Genomic DNA, 21,458 nt, shown 5'->3' with positions numbered 1-21,458 from the left:
GTTTTTCATGAAAATACAGACATAATTAGAACACTAGGGGGGTTAAATCGGATCTAAACTAAAAGTTTTTACTTTACATAAAAGGGTAGACAACCTTTTATGTAAGAAAAAAATATTATTCAATACTTACATCACACGTTCCGGGAGGCTACTGGCTGCTCCTTCTGCGCATGCCAGATGCCAGAAGAGGTGTTTGCGGTTCAAGATCGGGACGTAGCCAGGAGAAGGCAGAAGATAGTGGCACCCAGCGCTTCCCCATGCTGTGCTGAGAATTCCAGAATGATGCCCAAGTCCCAATCTAGGAAGGCTCTGGCCTTTTTTTTTTTTTTTTTTTTTTTGTATTATTTTTCCGCTCTTATTAGTTCCGCATTAAGCTATTGATAAAGATGTGACAGCAATCTCCCAGTCTCCGTGCACCTGTGGTATCATATTAGAAGGTTCCAAAGGCTTTTCTAAGCAGGAACACAAAGGAAAAGGGGAGTATGTGCTGCAAAGAAGGCAGGGTTAGCAAATCATAGGTTCTCTTAAAAACCACATTTATTTGATAAAAGCCTGTGGGTAACTGAAATATCTCTTTTGGATGCACTGACCAATCAGTGATTACACCTTGTGTTTATCTGTAATATAAATTTACATTGTGCCTACTGTAGTTTTGTCATTATAGGTGATTCAAGTTTATTTAGCTTTTTTTTTTTCTATAGCTTTGAGATAAAGCAGAAACTAAAATCTGCAAAGAAAAAAGAGAAGAAATCAAAGAAGAGAAAGCTTGATGAGGAGCAAGAAAAGAAAAAACAAACACAGATTCTGGAATCCCAGGCACAGGTAATTACCATCAGAAATTCCTGTTTAGTCTTGCTTTTAGCTTTTATGTGATAAGCATACAATACCGTACCTTTTACGGCTCTAAGGCATCAGTTTATCATATGCCATATTCTTAGACTTATGGGTAGTTTTTTTTTTTTTAATTTTTCAGGCGAAACAAAGTATTTTAAATTTCTTTTCTTTAGAAAGCAGTCCCAACCTGAGTCCCCGGCAACATGCTATATGACTCCTATGCCTTGCCGACAGACTTTTCTACCCTAAACTGCCTAGAAAACTAGCTTAAAGACTTTCACACACTATGTGTCGAAGCACCAGGAATGTAGTTTTGGATTTAACTTAGAAGGTCATTTCGCTTTAAGGACCCTATATGTGGGCCTACAAATATTTTCATTTTTTTTTCTTTGTACTTCTTGCTTCTTATTTGTTTACTGGCTTGGGACAAATTTTCTGGATCAAATTTTGTATAAAGGGTAATTTTCCTCCATTTAATATATATATATTACGCTTGACACTCATCAAGTCATATACAGACAGTCTAAATCCGCAGTCGCCAACATTTTTGGTCTCTTGGACCACTAAAATCACAGTCTCTTGACTGCGCATACGCGGGCAACTGTCAGTCAAAGGGGGAGAAACCTCCCTATAGTGATGTCATAACGACATAACCCAGATCTAAGCCTGCGATAGGAGAGTGGGCGGGTTTTTTTCAGGGACACAGCCCACCCATTTGCCTGACCCTGGGATTTGTACGGGGGACACGGTCTGCTGGTGCTTCTCCCCAGCAGGGTCTCGTGGACCACCGGTTGGCGACCATTGGTCTAAATCATCCAGAAAAGGTATTGAGTTTGGTAAAAATGAAAATTGTTCATAAAGGTGCTTTCCCACACCTAAATTTAAAGTAGTATCCACTGTTCCAAATTTCTGTACTGTAATTATGAAGCAAAGCATTCATACTCTTGCCCATATTTATGCCACTGAAATGTGTTCAACAGTGTTGGTAGTGTTTCCTGGAGAAAGATTTTTTTTTTTTTTTTTTAGGTCACATCACATAACAAAGAGAGACGGTCAAAGAGGGATGAGAAATTAGACAAGAAATCACAGGCAATGGAAGAGTTAAGGGCAGAAAGAGAGAAGAGGAAGAACAAGACTGGTATAATACAGTTCTATATTTGTGTATTTCTTACTGTAAATATATATTTTTTCCCATTTTTTTCCCATCTACTTGTTAAGGCAGAGGCCTTTCCAACAGTTTATAAAAAAACTCTCTTTTAAATGAGCTTTAGGGTAGTATATACAATTTTAACAGGACAAGTTTTGAAAAAAGAAAGTTTTCTTTCTTGGCCTAGTATCCTGGTGTACCGGGTCCTGATTTCCAGTTGTTTATTATTCTTAGGATACATTGCAGAACTTGCCATCACTATGTTCAAGAACATGCTGACAGACCTGTGAAGGGTGTATGTGGTCCATTCTCCCCTTTCACAGCTAGGTGCACATGTTAAAATATTTTTTACATAGGTCCAGAGCATGTGTTCAGAGCATGTGTACAGCTTAATCATTAAGAAACTAATAGCAATTCTACATTTAGGAGACTCTAGCTGTTATTCCTGTCGCTTTGTGTCCCTTAGTCCTCTGGAATCCCCCTAACACTAGCTTTTCAGTCTTCCTCCCTTTTGCCATCTTGGTCATGCTTTTTCTCCTATCACACATCTTTTCACTTGACCTCAATCCTCCTTTAGTTCTTTCCTTTCATTCTTTATTAATCCTTTTCTCTTTACTAATCCATCTCTTTATTTTTACTAACCCACTAAATTTTTACGTATATTCTTTTTCATTCTGCCTTGGCCGATTCCACTTCTGATATTACTGTGCCTAATTGCAGCTAAAAGCATATTGTCATAATTATTATTTTTTTTTTCGCTTTCCATTCTTTAATATTTTTTATTTTTTATAGCAGTACGTTATTAAATGTGCATATCCTTAAGATGTCAATTAACTTTAAATTGTGCACTTTAGCGGCCAGATTATTCACGTCTGTGCATTTTAAAGCACATATTATATTGCAGTGTTTTTGTAAATTGCAATAATCCGCTTTCATAAAGTGCTTTACTGCTGGTTTACACAGGTCCTTACATACAGGTCCCTGCATGCTAGTTTCAGGTCAGTAAAAATTTATGCTAGGGAAGACCCAGGTAACTAGAACTTTTGGAAGGATGTCATCCATGATAGCCCACAATGTGGACCCATAATGTTTTATTCTTAACTTGTGTTCTAGTGCTTTAAAAAAAATCATGTGCATCCAACACATTGCCCATTGTGTTGATTGTTGGTCCTCTGTTGTGCATTGCGATACCTTCTGCCATCTTCTACATCACTTCTGTGTTACGTAGTGACATGGAACAGGTTTGTTTTATTTGTTTAAATACAGGTATTACCCAGGTTACACATGAAATTGGGACTGTGGGTTTGTGCTTAAGTTGAATTTGTATGTAAGTCAGTAACAGTGTTGTGTCAGTTACTGTATAAAATCCTTACTGTAAGTTAATCACTAACAAAGCAAAAAAAAAAAACTTTATGGAACCTAGACATTCATTCAACTTCTGGAGCAAGCTGTGCTTTGATATGCAAAAAGAAACAACTGCGCAGTTTGTCTTGGTCATTAAGAAGTTAAAAGATGTTGCAGAAAAGCTCATTGCTTAAGATCACCCACAGCCTCAGCTGTGTTTAGCAAAAGATTTCTTCTGCAAGTTATGCAAACCACCCCCCACCCCACATCAAGCCTCTGTCTTGCACAGGAGCGAGCAGGGAAGCCACATTCGTATCTAGGAGTCGTCTGTATGTTGGATGTCCTTAACCCAGGGACTACCTGTATATCTCCTTTTCTAAATCATCCTTTACATTTCTGTGTAGCTGAACTAATTGCACGAAAGCAGCCTTTGAAAACAAGCGAAGTATATTCTGATGATGAGGAGGAAGAGGAAGATGAAAAGTCTAGTGAGAAGAGTGATCGTTCATCCAGATCCTCTTCCTCATCCGATGAAGAGGAAGAGTAAGTGTAGTTTTTTTTTCTATCATAGTATTATCATATATGTGGTAACACAATCGTGTGTGTGTGTAAGATAATATATAAATATATATATATATATATATATATATATATATATACATACATACATACACACACAATTGTCCCCCACTTGTACCTATAGTTTGTTTACCTGCAGTTCTAGAAAAATTAGGGACCAGGGTAGAGAAGCGGACAGTTTGATGGGCAGAGTTTTTATGTTCTAATGTTGGCATGCTAATTAAATTTTAGGGGGGTTCATACACAGGTGTCCCCCACTTGCACCTATATTTTCAGATTCCTGCACCTCCCAATTCCAGATAAATTGAGGTTCAAAGAATAGAAGCAGAAAGGGTAGCATAGTATTACAACTATAGTTTGGTAAAAGATAGGTAAAAAATTTAGGGGCCCCACCCTAATGCTCCTTGCTATGTAAGTGACCTTTGTAGGTCTTTATTTTGCATTTTCAATTTTGGTCTCCTAGGTGCAAACAGCACCCCAAATGTTCAATTTCCACAAGTTTTTTACAACTCGTCATTCCCATATCTTGAATTTTAGCTATGAGGTGTCCCCTGTACCCTATAAATTTATCATTACAACTAACAATTTAGGAGATCTGAGAGATGAACTGAACACAGTGAGTTGTTGGGCTGCAGAATATGACAAGCAGACTTTACACACACACACAGCTATCGGGTGGATACATTTCACAGGCAGTTTTCTTTTGCCTATAGAATATGGGCAGTGATGAGAGGGGAATGTTGGCTGTCCTCCCCCATCACATGCATGATGCTCCTAAAGCATCACCACAATATAGCATCATATAAAGGGTGACATTCCTTACTGCATTACATGGTGGTAAAGACTGTGCAAGGTAAATCTGCAGCCTCCTGGGGTATTTGTGTCACATATTCCAGGTGGCTGTGGGCTGCTCCTTCTGCGCATGCCTAACATCAGGGATGTATCATCATGGCCTTAACCTATAATGTAAAATAAGTGCTCAATCTCCCGCATGCCCAATGAGATCAGCAATTGATGGAGCGGTAAGCATCAGAACAAGAGGGAAGCTGAGCAAGCATGGGACTCACTGGGCACAGTTTGTGGATAGCTCAAGTGAATTTTTTTTCCACAAAAGTTCTGGATTATCTTGATATAGCGCTAGGAGGCCACAAGTGAAGTTAGGCTGGTTTCACATTTGCAGTAAGGTTGCATTTGCCGTGTTAACCCTTCACTTTGCTCTCGCCAGAAACCACTGTTGCTTGAAAAACTGCTGGGCCTGTTACAATCAGATCTACAATAAAAAGTTTTTTTCTTTAACTTTGCCCTCCAAAAATATAGTCAGCAATTTTTTTTTTCATTATGATAATTATCAATATTTTTTTTCTGCTTTATTTATTTATTTATTTTGATAGATGGGAGGCTAGGGTTTGGATAGATCATCCTTGCCTTAATGGCATATGAACTACCATTAAAATGTGATCTGTTTTTCTATGTTTTAATATATTTTAGGAAAGAAGAAATTCCTCCAAAGTCTTTGCCTGTTTCTTTACCTGAAGAACTTAATAAAGTCAGATTATCACGACATAAGCTGGAGCGATGGTGTCACATGCCATTCTTTGCTAAAACAGTGTCTGGTTGCTTTGTAAGAATCGGAATTGGCAACCACAACAGTAAACCTGTATATAGGGTAAGTACACATGAGGTGATGTGCTTTTCTCTTCCAGAAGCCTATTCTCGAAAAATTCTATTTTAATCTAATAATTGGTTTATGTTATGGTTTGAGCACCCATAAAAGTAAACGTAGACACATTTGCTAGGAGGGAATGAGTGATGGAAGCAATTGGTAAAGTGATGGTATGATGGTATGTTTCCCAGAAGTACAAGCTATGTACATACCAAGAGAGAGGGTATTTGAATCAAAAGATTTTTGTTTTGTTAAATAGGACAGAGTAAGGGCAAGCTAAAAGTAGAATAGGCTCTTTGTAGCTTTTTAGGAATTGTGTTATCTATGAGCCCAAATTAGGTCAACTCCACTGAGTATCCATATACTAAGTAGCATATAGAATAGAATCACACAAACACATATTTGTGTTTTTCAAATTTGCAATATACAGAACAAAAAGTATAATAAAGCAATGACAAAATCTCTGTTATCATACAAATTTGGCTCTGCTCCTTAAAATATGGTATATATGAAGGCAACAAAGTCAACAGTCACAAAAAAATGGTATAAACCAATTGCAAATGATCTGAACATACATTAGGGTCAGCTTTTAATCATTTCAAGACCTTAAGCATGTATGCATAGCATAAAAATAACTTTATCTGACTAATTTAGGCATAGCTTGGACAAAATCCCAGTGAAATTATTGGGACCAGCTCGTTGTGTGACAGCCAGGTCATGCTCTATGTCTTTGTACTTCTACCCTGTTTAGCCCTAATAAAATAAAAAACAACCAAAAAACATTGCAGGTAATTTTGCAGTGGTTTATACCAGTAAACATAGTAAAATAAAGGCTTATTCAAGGTAAGTCTGTATGGATATACGCTAGTTTTATTTTATTTGTATTTATCTAGCACCAACATATTATGCATATCACTAACTGTCCTCAAAGGGGCTCACAAGCTAGAGTCCCTTCCATATGTCATTACCAATTCAAGAACAATTTTGAGGGGAAGCCAGTTAACCTAACTGCATGTTTTTGGGAAATGGAAGGAAACATTGGAGTACCTGAAGGAAACCCACACACACAGGGATGTTGGGATACAATGGAAATGTTGGTATAATGCAATTCAGTTTCATTATGTGCTAACCAGATCAGCCATGCGCTACAGCTACACTTTTCTTCCAAATTTGATGTTTTGCAGGCACCCAGTTGTTCTTGCCTTCAAGATTTACATTACACGTTTCTGCATTTTTAAGTACAAGCATTTATTGGGAATCGGAAAATTAGTTGTCTGTTCTTCTCCGTGCATTACATTACATTGCGCTGGATTGATGTCTTTTCGTGCTGCTTTTTGTGTGCTTTGACCTGCAGTTTGACTTTCATGACAATTCAAGTGAAGTCTTTTCAAACCACGCAGCAGCTGGTTTTGGAGAAATCATTTACTGATATCAAGTCAGTAAACAATTTTATCCATGTGTTTGGTTTTACAGCTTTGTGACTGCTATTGACATGAATGTGGACTTTGTAAAAAAAAAAAAAATGTTGGTGCTATATAAATATTTTTTAAATCTATTTGTTTATTTTTTGCTATTTGTGACCCGCAGGGGAAATCACCCTTTGCTTTTGATCTTTAAGACAAAAAGAAAACAAGAGGAAACTTCCTTAATGAGACAAAATTGCCCCCACTGGATAATCTCCTTCAGCTCACACTCTGATGAACAGTTTTGGATTTCCGCTTACATTCTGTCTTGGTGATAGTGATATCTAGGGCCTATAGGGGATGTGATTCTTGGGAATTCAGGGGTACAAACTGCTAAAAAAAACAAGAAAACTACCAGTTTAAATGTTCTCTACTTACTCAAAACTAAAGAAAAATGTTTGGGAAGCATTCTGGGACTACTGGCATTTAGAAGGGAGTCTATCTAGTCACTTTGTTTCCTTTGTAAAGCTGGATGTTGCAACTAAAATATTAAGAGTTTACATGTTTATCATTTATTCTGTATTTAGGATACATTTTTTATGTATGGTATTTGCATACTATATAATGTTAATGGATTTCCCTGTTGCAGGTAGCAGAGATCACTGGTGTTGTAGAAACAGGAAAAGTTTATCAGCTGGGTAGTACAAGAACAAATAAAGGTCTTCAGTTAAGGTAACACCTAATGTTTTACCTAATTTGTTTACTTTGACGTTTATCTTGCACATTGGTCTCGGGATTATCACATTTGCTATACAGGGCCCTGTTAGTTCACTTTAACTTTTTATTGTTTTGATGCAGACATGGTAGTGATCAGAGGGTATTTCGCTTGGAGTTTGTCTCGAATCAAGAGTTTACAGAGAATGAGTTCATGAAATGGAAAGAAGCTGTGAGTATTTTTTTTTTTTTTTTTTTTTTTTTTTTTTTTTTTATAAAATCCTCTTTTCTTCAATAAGTAGGGCAGCCGGATTAAGCACTTTGAGCTACATTATTTGCATACGTAACTGAGTACTATAAAAATTCCTTATTTGATCAGGAATTAAAGTAGTAGTCTCCTCTCAATGTGGATCCAACAGTGTTCTACATTACCAGGGGTACTATCATGTAAATGAAGAATGCAAAGAAAATGTAATTATAGCATCAAATCTTTTACTGACCAAATCTGTGGAGCAAGCTCTGCATGGTAGTTTCTTTCACTTTACCCTTGCCAAGATCTTCCAAGCAGGGCTGATTGTATATCCACAAGGTGTGCGGTTCAAAACAAGGTGGATTTTTATTCTTTGTCTCCTCTCTGCTTTAGCAGCTTTCCATCAACTCCTCTAAGATCTTCTGTATCAAGATGCCCTTTTCCCAGTCCCTGTGGCAGAATAGTGTAAAGGGCCAAACTGTTTCCTGTTACTATACTGAAAGTGGGCATCCACCTTTTCTTGGATCTCAAGACTAAATGTTTTCACAAGTCCAAATGTGTGTGATCTATCAGATCTGTCATCTCCTGTCTTTACCAGGGGTTCTTTTTGTCCTCTGTGGATTTAAAGGACACATCTCAATAGGTCCCCATCTTTCCAGCAAATGTTTCCAAGGGTTCATGGTGGAACTCCCGTCCTGCTGGTTTGTGGATTTTGCATCTTATCTGCATCTTGGTTGTTCACAAAGGTGTTCTCCTTACAGCAAAGACATTTTAAAACTGACAAAGATTTGATGGCGGGCAGTCCCAAAATATGTGTAAGAAGGATCCAAGTGCCGAATGGCATCGCCAGCAGCGATGTCTATTTCAGGATTTTCAGTTACTGGTCCTCGGTCAAGGAGATCCCCAAGTCTTTTTCACATTCTGAGAAATAGGACAGTGAAGATTATGGGTGGGAGTCTTGTAGGAGGACGTAAAGTGTAAATAGGGCATGACGGACACACCCTTCGCCCATGCACAGCTGCTCAAATGGGGTAGTAGGTCTGTCAAACAATTCCAGAGGTGCAAGGGATCTGAGAAAGTGGGAGAGCTGGATCTGAGAAAGTGGGAGAGCTGTGCCGGTTGCCAGTAATCCAATCCAAAGATGCTGAAGTCAACTGGGCACTACCGACCCACTTTCGCAAAGTAAGAAAATTAGATGCTCTGGAAATCCCTCTAGCGTGTAAGTTAGTGAAAATGTGGTCCTCCAGTCCTGGTGGGAAGGCTGGGTTTCCAAGTACTGGAAAAAGAGAAATGGAGAGGGCAAGAGGCCCAGTTTGTGGAGGTATCGGGAACATATTTCCCAAGTGTATCACATTCTGGGATGTCTTTTAAGATGCAGTGCAGCTGAGACTTGGAGCCATGGTAAAGAACCCAAAGGAAAGGGAGAGGAGCATGGTTCTAACTTCACCCAGTGTTTGGATCTGCCATTGCGGCACCACTCTAGCTAAGTGGTCTGCTAAATAGTAATGAAAAATATTGGGTACCCCCAGCCTGCCTGCCAGCTTCGGTCTTACCAATTGCGAGCTACTGAGTCTGGGGGCCCTATTGTGCCTGATGAAGCTAAATATTTTAGCAAAGAGAATCTTGAAAAACGTGCTAGTTACCTTGATTGAAAGAGTATGAAATATGTATAGGAACCTGGGGAGGACATTCATTTTAATTAAATTGATAAGTCCCGTCCAGGAGAAGGCTTTCTGGTCCCACTTGTGGAGGTCTTTTTAGAGGGAGTTGACAAGTGATAAATAGTTATTGGAGAATAGATCAGACAGGTTCCGTGTTATTTTGATGGGAGGGAGATGTTGACAGCAGCCGCCTTAGACAAATTAATTTTAAAATTTGATGGAGAACTGTACTCCTTTAGGGCACTAAATAGGTTGGGGAGTGAAGTGACGGGTTATGAGATTGCAAACGGGAGATCATCGGCGTATGCCGCAATTTTTTGGAACTTCATTAAACTCTATGTCCTGCAAGGCCCTTATTGTACGAAGTGGGGGTTCAAGGGTTAAAAAAAAAATCAGAGGGCACAGTGGGCAGCCCTGACGTGTACCTGTTTTACCCGTGGAGGTGCTTTTATTTGCATTGTAGAGCTCTTCCGCAGTAATTGGGGCCTCCAATGCCTCCCTAGTGTCCGTAGGAATGGTCGGCATTTTTGAGCTCGTAAGGTACCTTTTAATTGCTTCCAATCTGTCCGTGTTTTGGGTGGGTGTATAAGACTCTGTGACATTGTCAAGGTCAGCAAAAAAGTTGCAGAAGGAGTGTGCAATGTGGTCAGTAGGAAAAAGTTTAAGACCAGCTCTTCTAGAAACGAAAGGGACAAAGCAGCATGCCTTTTGTTCATGGAGAGCATTTGCCAACATTCGGCTGAAACATTCATCTTCTTGTAAATATATGCACAAACCTTGACTACACAGTATCACCCTTTAGGCCCTTCTTTACCAACCTACACCTTGTTGCCACAAATCAATAGCTATAGATAGCTGACCAATAAAGCCAACACTCAAATCACTAAATCGGTGCAGTAAAAGCAGATATGTTGTCTACTTCCACTTGTCATAAAATTATTAGTGGTACCCTAGTTCTTAAAATCTGTTTCATTTTGGATATGTTGAGATTTTAAAGCCTTTGAGGTTTATCCTATTTGTTCCAATGCAGATGGGACTAATTATTAAACACAAATTGATTATTTTAGCATTTTTGACCATAAATACTGAACGCACCAGCAGTAAATATGTTTTACAGAAGTATTCTGTGCTGGAGAATGTATTTCTTTGAGACTGATGTTCAGGAACCACTCATTGTGTCTCAGCAGAAACCTGGTAATAAACCCTTCACTTCCAATATGAGTCAGTAAGGTATGGGAATTATATTTGCTTTTCGTAATGTTTTAAAAAGTAAGAAGTGTAAGGTCCCTATGGAAATGACTAGGAGGGTCCTATTTTGCAAACTTCTCACCTAGCTCAACTCATTTTCATATATCCTTTTTTATTAAATTAGTGTTGTCCTCCAGTGGTTCTTGCCTATTGGTCACATATTTTTTTTTTACACATGGTTATGTGTGGCTTTTATTGTTTTACTGTAATTTTCCCACTTGTTCATATTGTCTGTATTTGTGTATATTTAAATGTGTTTACAGGAAAATTTTAAAAAGCTTCGCTGTTCATACATTTAGATCGGACCTATCACTAAAATATTTACTTCACATAAAAAGGGCAGACAGCCTTTTTATGTACAGTAAAATTTTATTCTTTTTTTTTTCTCTGCAACACCCTTTAAAAAAAAAATGAAGCCCCTCCCCTTCTAGGAGGACAGGTGGATACTGGCTGCCCTTTCTGAACATGCCCTATCTCAGATTTGCGCAGAAAAGACATTTTAATACATTTAGGGGAAAAAATGCTGATCTCATGCATGCACAGTGGAATCGGCTGTGTTCCCCCCTTCTCTTTACAGCAGGCTACGTCACCTGATCTTGCACCGGCGAAGTGCAAGATTGGTTTACATAGCCTGAAGGCGTAAGAAGAAGGGCAAAGAATATGGTGTTCCTCTACGCCGGGCCGAAGACTGATAGCAGGACAGCGTGGGACCCAATTGAAGATGTCTCCGGCAGGATCAAGGGATCTAAGGATAAGTAGGTAAGTGAGTTTTTTTTTTTATTCTTAGTTTACTTCTGCTTCGATCAAAAGCAGAGTTCCAGAAGTTTTTATTCAAGCCCCTTTTAGAAAACATAACATGTTCTTTGTTTGTTTACCTTGTAGATGTTTTCAGCTGGCATGCAGCTTCCAACATTGGATGAGATCAGTAAAAAAGAGTTATCAATTAAAGAAGCAATGAACTATAAATTTAACGACCAAGACATTGAAGAGGTAAGTGACACCACATTTTACAATTTTATATAATAGTGTTTATATAATGGATCTTAATATTTTATTTAGAAATTGCATCTGGCCGCTTCCTTTTTCCTTCTCTGATCGTCTCCCTTCTCGGTTTCAAAGGTTTATGTATATGTTACTTTTGTACATTACTGCTGTACAGTGCCTTTATATGCCGTATATATTTACATCATTATATTTCTCTCATATTGTAAAAGAAATTGCATGTGACTGTATTGACGATTTGCAAATAAAACCAGAGTAGGTAAAATGATGCACTTAATTGCGGTTAAAGAACTGCAATTGAGCATTCCAAATATGCATTTTGATTGTATGCTATTCTAATGCTGAGAAGTTATCTTTACATAGCGGAAGTGCATTTTTGTAGAATTTGTAATTTTAGAGTATAGCTAGGGTAGTTCGGAGATTTTGCTTAATAAATTATTATTAGGTCAGTACAGGTAATCCTTGGATTACATACAAGATAGGGACTGAAGGTTTGTTCTTAAGTTGAATTTGTATGTAAGTCGGAAAAGGCACAAGGTTCTTTAATAAATGCAATTAGGACAGATGTTTGTCTCAACATAATATTAGGCACCATGCTGTCAGTTGCTGTATAAAGTCCTCACTGTGAGTAAATTACAAACAAGGCAAAAAAAAAAGTCTAGACATTCGTTACCTTTTGGAGCAAGCTGTGCTTTCATATGCAAAAAGAAACAACTGCAGAGTTTGTCTTGGTCATTAAAGAGTTACAAGATGTTGCAGAACCACAAAAGACTTCCTCTGCAGGTCATGTGAAATCCCCCCCCCCCCCCATCAAGCCTCAGTCCAGCACACGAACAAGCAGGGAAGCCCTGTTCGTATCTAGGAGCCGTCCGTATGTCAGATGTCCTTAACTCGGGGACTACTTGTTATAGCAAATGCCACACCTTTTCCATGAGAGGTAGTGTTATGCGAGACCAACTATTTTATATCTCCAACAACTTTACATGTCTATACTTGTACAATTTATTAACAGTGTACACTGTACAATAAACACTTTACAATAAAGGGCATATTGTAATTCATTTTACATGCCAACCTTGTATATTATGGAACTTGGAAAACTTAGGCTCCTTAACACATTTTACAGTAGTATTTGCTAAGGGGAGCTTAAGGGAAGGTTATGTTTTCTGTGTGAATTCCGTGTGGCCTGTTCTATCCGTGCTTGGTGGAATTTTGTGGTCAAGAGAGTATGGCAGGGAGCGTGACATAGTGCAGGCTGTCCTTGAGTGAAGGTGAAATTTTACCATGTAGGTGGTGGTTGGGTTCCGCCATTCTTCCTGGGTACAGCAACACTGGTTGTGCTCTCCTTAGCAGTTTATCAAGCGTTTCAAATCCCTCTGTACAAAGTTAGGACCAGGAGTTTGTGTAGTGAATTCCCCAAAGAAAAATCATCTTTGTCATGTCTTCTAATAAAAGTCCTGTGAAATTGCAATTAAATCAACAAAAAGGTGTTATTAATGGGTAACAGTATTTTGAATTCCAGTTGTGGAGCACTGCTAAACCCATACCCTGATGAATACTCTGTCAAAGAGGTTGATAGTGAGCCTGAGGTCTAGCAAAGGTCCTGAATGCACTCTGAGGATATGGCACTATCTGATCCAGGAACTTTGGTACCCATCTGCTGCTGTTGTTAAGGAGTCTTAACAAACAACATCCTAAATATTGCTTAAAGATCCTGTTTTTGATTTCTTTTGATAACTATCATATGTTAATATATTTTCTTTCCTACTTTTTCCAACATAGATTGTAAAAGAGAAAGAACGATTCAGAAAAGCACCACCCAATTATGCCATGAAGAAGACCCAGCTTTTAAAAGATAAGGTAAAAATATGGTTATTCAGTGAAAATTCTTTGATAGGGAGGCCGACCCATTGCAACTATTTTTTCTTGCCACCATGTAATGATTTTGCATTTGTATATTTGCTTTTTTGTCATCTTGCTAATTGGGTAATGTAGCCACCTGGACACCCTCCCCCTTTTTTGTTACCATTCCAAATGATTTCACTCTTATATATATTGAAAAATGATCACTACTTGTCTTCATCATTTACTAATTTTTGTCTTAGATGCATGAGTACTTTTGAGTGTACATCAAAGGTATTGGCACAATCCCAGAATTAACCTCCCTGGCGGTCCAATTATGTCAGTATTTTTATGCCAAAATCAGTACATTCTCTACATTCAAATTTGTTCTTTAATGTTGTAGGCCTGTACTTCTTAGGAATAACTCCCGGGTATGATAAAGTTTGAAACGCAAATCATAAATTATAATATAATAGAATATAAAAAATATTGAAATAATATAACAACAATCAATGTAATTTAAAATTTTTATCAAATCAAAAACACTGAAATTTGTCCAAACAAGGGTGCAATATTGATAAATACAAATTTAATGTCTAGTAGACATCCTGGGTAAAAATTTTAAAACGTGGTACTGCACAAAGTCCAACGTCACAATCAGGACAGTAGAACCTGGTTTCCTTTCGGATCTTCCTTCCACTGTCATCCCTCTCTGTGCAACAAACCACACACATCCTTGTAGGTGCTGCCTTTTTCTTGGATGGTGGATTGTAGTCAGTGAAGTGAGGACCAGTCAGGCGTTACGGGTTGACAACAACAACAACACGACGTCCAGGTCTATTCACAGCCATCGATGGTGTTTGGTATTTTTTGACAATAGATTTGGAAACTTTCCAAATGAAGTCAGAATGATTCACAGGCCTGTCACTCTTTCTTGTGGAGAATGTAGGCTTTCCACAAATATTGCTCAACAAGATGGCTGAAAATCTTTTTGTAGTACTTCTTTTGTTGTTTCCTCATTACTTGGTAGAATGTCATTGCCTGATGAGCTCTGTCGGCACACATCTTTTTTGTCATGCCATCGCAGGGCCTTTTGCCTTTCTGCCATGCAACCATTTCCCCTGTCTTCAGTTTCCTTTTTGCAAACATTGATGGCAGGTTGTGCCGCTTGCCCTAACGCTTTCATACGTATCTGTTTTGTGTTGCAGAAGAAATTCATAAACCTTTTCGGGAGAATTGTAAAAGTTGTCGGTTGTGACACAATAGCCCTGATTTAGCAATAGCTCAATGAGTGATAGAACAGAAGATGTTGCCATTCCTTAGTTGCTGTATTTTCGGTTTAATTTTGTCCCCTTTCCAGTGTAAAGGACTGAATTCCATATGTAGCCAGTTGCCGATTCACACAGCATGTAGGATTTCACGCCAAATCATGCTCTTTGGCGGAATGTTTTGAACCCAGCTGAGCCTCCCCTTGTAGGCCAATAAACTTTGGTCTACAATATAATCTGCTTTTAAATTTCCTGCCTGGCCACGTCCCCCCAGCATACTGACGCTTCATGCATCATACCGAGGATGTAATGCAGAAGTTGGTCAGGGATGGCTGAGGACGCCACAGGATAGAGGAGCCCAGGTAGTTAGTTTTTTTTTTTTTTTTTCCCTACCCCGAGTGTGACTCTGGGTACTGCTTTTTGCATGTAAAATTCACCTCAAGTCACACTCAGGAATACCACTAGGGGGGGTTATTAGAGTGTTTATTAGGAGCAGACAAAACAAAGAATGGAATGTGTTTCTAAAAAAAAGTTTGGTAGTAACGCCATTTGGTGTTAATAGAAAAGAGGTTTTGGCTACCATAAACCTAAAAAGTAATGTAATTTTCAGTTGTACTAAATGTTTAATGTTTTCCATGGCAATAAATTAGGCACCTTTTTAGACTGGCAGTGGAAACAGCTAGTTTTGTGTGACTCATTGTGGCTTGCCCCCACAGCTGCACTGGTTCTTAACCAGCATTTGAATATTTTGCAGTGGACAGTACTTAACTGCTCACTGCCACCCCTATTCATTCTGTATCGGAGGCTGCAGGCTTGGCTCTAGGCTATGAGGAAACTGTAACTGCACCTTATTCTCACCGCCAGTCTGGAGTAGCCCTAAGGATTAACCTCATTCTCAACCGCTGCCATTCTACTAAATGGGAGAAGTTGCAAACTTTTTTGTGCACACAGCTGCAGTTGTGGTAGATCACAGTGTAGTTCCTGAAAGTTGTTGCTGGCCATGTGGGACAAAGCAGTTGTAAACTCTGCAGTTGGTGCTAAAAAAAAAAAAACAAAAAAAAAAAAACAGCATAGTAATTGAATAGGGTGGTAGTAATAAGTCCGAAAGGGGCCCTAGTCTTGAAAATAAATGAAACCATTTTTACTGGTGCCACAGTTGTTAGTTAATTTTTTAAAATTTTTTTTAAGTATGTAGAAAATTTTGTAGCAAACTGTGCAGACTTTAGATATAATATTTTAGTAAAGTATACTCATTAATGGCACTTGCAAAACCACAAATGCTTTTAATGTTTGTGGTTAGTGGAGCTTCAGTAAATGATCTGGAAATAAAAGAAAACCCAGATACAGAAAATTAAAATATGTGATACAGCTGACTTTTTTGTATTTAATAATGTTTGTTGTAGGCCATGGCAGAGGAAGCTGGAGACCAAGAACGAGCAAAACAGATTCAAGATCAACTAAATGAATTGGAGGAAAGAGCTGAGGCTCTGGACCGTCAGCGAACAAAGAATATTTCTGCTATTAGGTACCACTTCCTGCATATACCTAGTGGTAATTTTTCTAGGTTTGATTTTGTAATTCCCTGTTGTCAATACATTTTATTTATTTTAGTTACATAAATCAGAGAAACAGAGAATGGAACATTGTGGAGTCTGAGAAGGCTTTAGTGGTGAGTAGTATTTTATACCTATGCTAACATCAGGAGCATATGTTGATTTATTTATATAACATATTGGAGTGGTTGCAGATTGCAGTTAAACTGTTCTGAGAATTTAGCAAATGTTAATAAAGGAAATAGTAGTGTGTTTTAACCTCCTGGGCAGTTAATTTCTGTCCAGATTTATATGTCTAAAAGCGGTACATTGTTTTTCATAAAAATGTATTTTACTGTATAATATAATTAGTATGGGTATAATAAAGTTTAAAACACAAAATAATGTCAAAATATTAAATACATTTAAAAAAAATAAATGTATTAAACTTTGACATGATTTTGTATTTCAAACCTTATAATACTCATATTATACTGTAAAATACATTTTCATGAAAGACAATTTACTGCTTTTAGACATAGAAATGCAGTGTATTGAATGCAATACAAAATAATCAAAAATTTCCACCGCTAGCTGTACGTGCCCACGTCGCCGGGAACTCCTGGGGACGTCAGCACACTGGCCGGGGGGGCAGGAGTGTGACTTTGGGTTACCGCTTTCAGCTTGTTTTTTTTTTTAACCCAAGTCACACTTGATGATACCGCTGGGTAGGTTTATAAAGCACTTCTTTTGAGTTAAAATTGTGGTGTTTCCGAAAATGTATTTCTAATGTGACATTTTCATTCTAGCATGCATGATCTCCCTTATCTTTATTTTATTAAATGTAGTGGTTTATAAAGTAGCCATTGCTATGTTTTACATAATGGGCCCAGTGTGCTTGTTTTAGAGCACTTGGATTCCAAAAAAGTAGTTCCTTCTGCCCCTGAAATACCAGTTAGATTTCTTGCAAGGGAGTCTGTTTTTGATTTGGAGACATGACCATTTTAGTAATCAAAGCTTGTTGGATGTCTAGATCTTCAATCCTGCAAGTGGTTTAAGCAGCAGTGTTTGCTTTGTTTTTTGAGCAAAATAGGTTCATTTCCTCTGTTCATGATCATGTCCTTGTGCTTCAAACTGATGCATGCTGGAGTGTAGAAGAGGTTATCATGGCATGGATCACAGGTTATTTTTGTTGTTTTTAAACCAGTGTCCAATCCTTAACTTAACGCCTAAATATTGGACAAATTAAAGTATAGAAAATTGTGTGTGTGTGTTTTTTTTTTTCTTTTTCTTCCTAGGTTCATGGTTACTAGGCAACTAGGCTGCTGCCACATACATAGGATTGTTTCCAAATTAAACACGGACCAGTCTGCTTTCATCTATGACCATTCTCAAGCTGCTTGTGTTGTCTAATTCCTGTAAACATTTTTGGTCTGAAATGCGACATTTGAAGATTTTACAAATGTGTACATCTAAGCTGTATGGGTAATAAATCAAAAAGTTGAGTATCATTGCCTGTTTTCTTCCTAGGCCGAAAGTCAGAGCATGAAGCAACAGCAAATGGATCCATTCACTAGAAGACAATGTAAACCAACTATGGTGTCCAATGTAAGTGTTTTCAGCAAAAACAGAAAGATATGTAACACTGAAACCAAAAATCCCATGTTTAGGTTTTTTTAGGGGTAAAATATTTTTCTTTACAGGTATGGTTTTTAAAGTGCTTGTGTATGAAAAGCAATGAGATCAACTTCATTAGTTGCTGGAGTTTACCTTTCACAAATGTATGCAGCCAGCAGTGCCTGCTGTGAGGCTTTAGCTTTGTCATTTGGAGAATAGAAATAATATTAAAATGTTGGGCACTTACCCTGCCTACATGTAAAATATTACCAGTTCTATTTTAAATTTCAGGTGTGGTGATTCTTTAAGGCGACTGATCATAAGCTACCTTCTATTTGTCTGGTTGTAGACGTTTTAGGAACAGTAGTGAAGTAAATTATGCTTTATGAGAATATAATAATAATAGATCATGTTAAAATGAACTTGTCTTAGTAGTTATGTATACTTTGAACAAAGTTGCCATAAAAACTATCTGTCTTTATAGTGCAAGTATAGTAGTACAAACATTACACACAAAAAAATCCCATCAGACTTTACAGCCTAAATGTCAGAATACCAGATACCTGTGAATGTCAATAATATTGCTTTAACATTATATACATTTTTCTTGTGTTAATTTCTAGCTCACAACAAAATCAATCAATGCCTTGCTCTTTTTTTGTTATATTTTATTCAGCAATCTGCACAGAAACATAAACATTCAAATAACAGAATATACAGCAATACTATATTTACTAATAAATCAACTTGTGTCATAGATCAAAACTATTATTATTAATATTACTACACAGTATTTCTATAGCGCTATCATATTACGCAGCGTTGTACAGAGTCCATAGTCATGTCACCAGCTGTCCCTCAAGGGGCCTCACAATCTAATGTTCTTACCTAGGTCATTTGTCTTTAATACAGTCTAAGGTCAATTTTGGGGGGAAGTCAGTTAACCTAACTGCATGTTTTTGTAATGTGGGAGGAAACCGGAGTACCCGGAGGAAACCCACGCACACATGGGGAGAACATGCATACTCCATGCAGATAGTTTCCTGGCCGAGATTCAAACCTGCGACCTAGCGCTGCAGAGAGTGCTAACTTCTGAGCCACCATATACCATTAAAAAAAATTTCGTAGCAGATTACTGATAAACATTTAACTTTAAGAGAGTGAGGATAGGACAGGGATTATAAATGGATGACGAGGGAGAGGGGCCAGCGGAAAAGCAGGAAACACAGGCACACCTGTCAACAGAAAACACAGGCAGGAGGGAGGGGTGGTGCTTTTCCAGAGTACTGGAATACACTCCTTTGCCACTTTGAGTAAATGTTTAAGTAGAGAGTTATGACAGAGAAAGGGGAAAAGTGCAGCAGCACCAGTTCTGGTCTACTGTGGGTGGAGACATCAGTTAATCCTGAATGATGTCCGCCACCCTGGATTAAAAGAGTACCAGGTTGGGACACTCCCAAAATATGTGGAGCAAACTGGATCAGAAATACCAGGTTGGAACTGTGTGTGGTCCAGGATAGGAGACAAGGGTGAAGAATATGTACTCAATCCTGAGGCTTTAATATATTTAGACGCAGTACGTATAGTCGGACCAATGAGTGGGTGAGTAGATACTTCAGGGATCGCATTATAAGGCTACCCCACCACTCCTGCCAGAGGGATTGGAGACATCACATCTTCCAACAATACCCATGGCTTCTGTCTCTCGTGCCTGCATCAGTCCAATACCCTCGCCAAATGTATAGCTTCATAATAGAAGACTGGGTCAGGGAACGCTATGCCCCCTTTGGTCTTGGGTAGCCTGAGAATTTGCTTTGAAACAAAGCGAAGAGACTCCTGCCTAAACCTATATAGCACATAACGAGGTAAGTACACTGTAAGCGTCTGCAATAGATACAATAACCAGGGCATGGCGTACCAAACCACAGTAACGTCTCTTGTTTCCATCACTGCAGTGATTTGAGCAAAGGAAGATAATTTAACATCATAACCTGTGATAGCTTTGTGGGTATCGTGGTCCCCAGATAAGAAATAGCCTTTCTAGCCAATTTAAATGGAAATTATGGAGTTAAACGGTCAATCAGTTCTTGGGAAAGTGAGAGTGATAAAGCTTCTGATTTTTGGAGATTAATTTTGTAATTCAAGAAAGCCTTGCTCTTTGAACGTGTTATGTCATATATTTTCTACTTCTGCAAATGTGTGAAGACATCCTAATATATAGTTTACTTATTACAGTCCAGAGATCCTGCAGTCCAAGCAGCCATTATTGCTCAGCTAAATGCAAAGTATGGATCAAGTGGTATTTTGGACACGTCCAAAGACAAAGTCATGGTAAGAAATAGCTCTGCCCCCACATGAAACAATTTCTATTAAACAACTGCTTGATGGTGCTGTGTGACATAATGGTTTGTATATAGTATCTTCAGGAAGCATATTTTTTATGTTGCTTGTACAGAAAATAACTTTTGAGCGGATTTTTACTTGTTCTTTAATGCTTTGGTTATTGTTTTAAATGTAGACATTTGTAAATATGTTCGGAATTCTGGAAGAATTGTAACATCTGCTTAGAAACACCTGCTCTACTCTATCTCTGTGTGTAATATTAGCTCTCCACTGCCTGTGTACTGTATAGAAGATTTACAATATATCAAACAAAACATCTCCACTACCCAACAACAGGCTTTTTGTTGTCTACATTTTCAAATGGAAGATACATTTAGTAAATGTATACCTTATATCCTTTTTAATACAAAACAAACCTTTTAAAGGGGAAGTGCATATTTGTGATAAATACTTTTTATGACACGACACACCTATCTTTATTATTTCTGGTTTATTGTGTCTTCAGTGCCTCATGTGAAAAATAAATTGAAAGAAGAATAATTTGAAAAGCTTGGAGAAGGCAAATGATCCCTTAAATCAGCTGTTCAGACCCCGGGCCGCTTCTGAACAACCAGACCCTTTCTTGCAGCCCTCCGCCTCTATTGTCTTTTAGTGTTTCTAAAAGTCTGTTTCCTTTCAGCCAGCCATGCTGTGTTACATTTTTTTAATTTAGAGGCAGTGGTTACTTCCAGCAGTGTAGAGCCAAACATCTACCTAGTCAGGTTTCCTTTGTTGGCCAACATTGTTCCAAGCTTGGTGTATTGTAACAATAGCAACACCAAAAACGGTTCTGGAATACCCACTATAAAAACTTGAAAGTTTTGACTTGAGAACAAAAAGTATTGGAAGTTTGTATGACTTTTTTTTTTGATCCCTTACAGAATCAAAGCAAGGATAAAGATGGCAATACCAAACCCACAAGTGATCTCTCTGAGGACCTATTTAAAGTACATGACTTTGATGTAAAAATTG

The 21,458-nt window shown here is 38.0% G+C and overlaps 1 protein-coding gene across 1 annotated transcript in view; it reads left to right on the top strand.

Annotated features, from left to right (window-relative positions):
- The window catches only part of RTF1 (RTF1 homolog, Paf1/RNA polymerase II complex component), a gene marked incomplete in the record, with an annotated part of 35,806 nt that overhangs the window by 12,455 nt on the left and 1,893 nt on the right, over positions 1 to 21,458 (top strand). Inside the window, 13 exon segments of the mRNA XM_072428502.1 lie at positions 702 to 822; positions 1,861 to 1,972; positions 3,730 to 3,868; positions 5,393 to 5,570; positions 7,620 to 7,702; positions 7,829 to 7,916; positions 11,726 to 11,833; positions 13,628 to 13,705; positions 16,359 to 16,480; positions 16,567 to 16,624; positions 18,018 to 18,095; positions 20,340 to 20,435; positions 21,368 to 21,458. Coding sequence (XP_072284603.1) covers positions 702 to 822; positions 1,861 to 1,972; positions 3,730 to 3,868; positions 5,393 to 5,570; positions 7,620 to 7,702; positions 7,829 to 7,916; positions 11,726 to 11,833; positions 13,628 to 13,705; positions 16,359 to 16,480; positions 16,567 to 16,624; positions 18,018 to 18,095; positions 20,340 to 20,435; positions 21,368 to 21,458 — 1,352 coding nt within the window.

The sequence above is a fragment of the Pyxicephalus adspersus genome, chromosome 12, assembly GCF_032062135.1.
Source record: "Pyxicephalus adspersus chromosome 12, UCB_Pads_2.0, whole genome shotgun sequence".
NCBI lineage: Eukaryota > Metazoa > Chordata > Amphibia > Anura > Pyxicephalidae > Pyxicephalus > Pyxicephalus adspersus.
The sequence above is the reverse complement of the archived record's forward strand: the minus strand, read 5'-3'. Positions and strand labels throughout refer to the sequence as shown.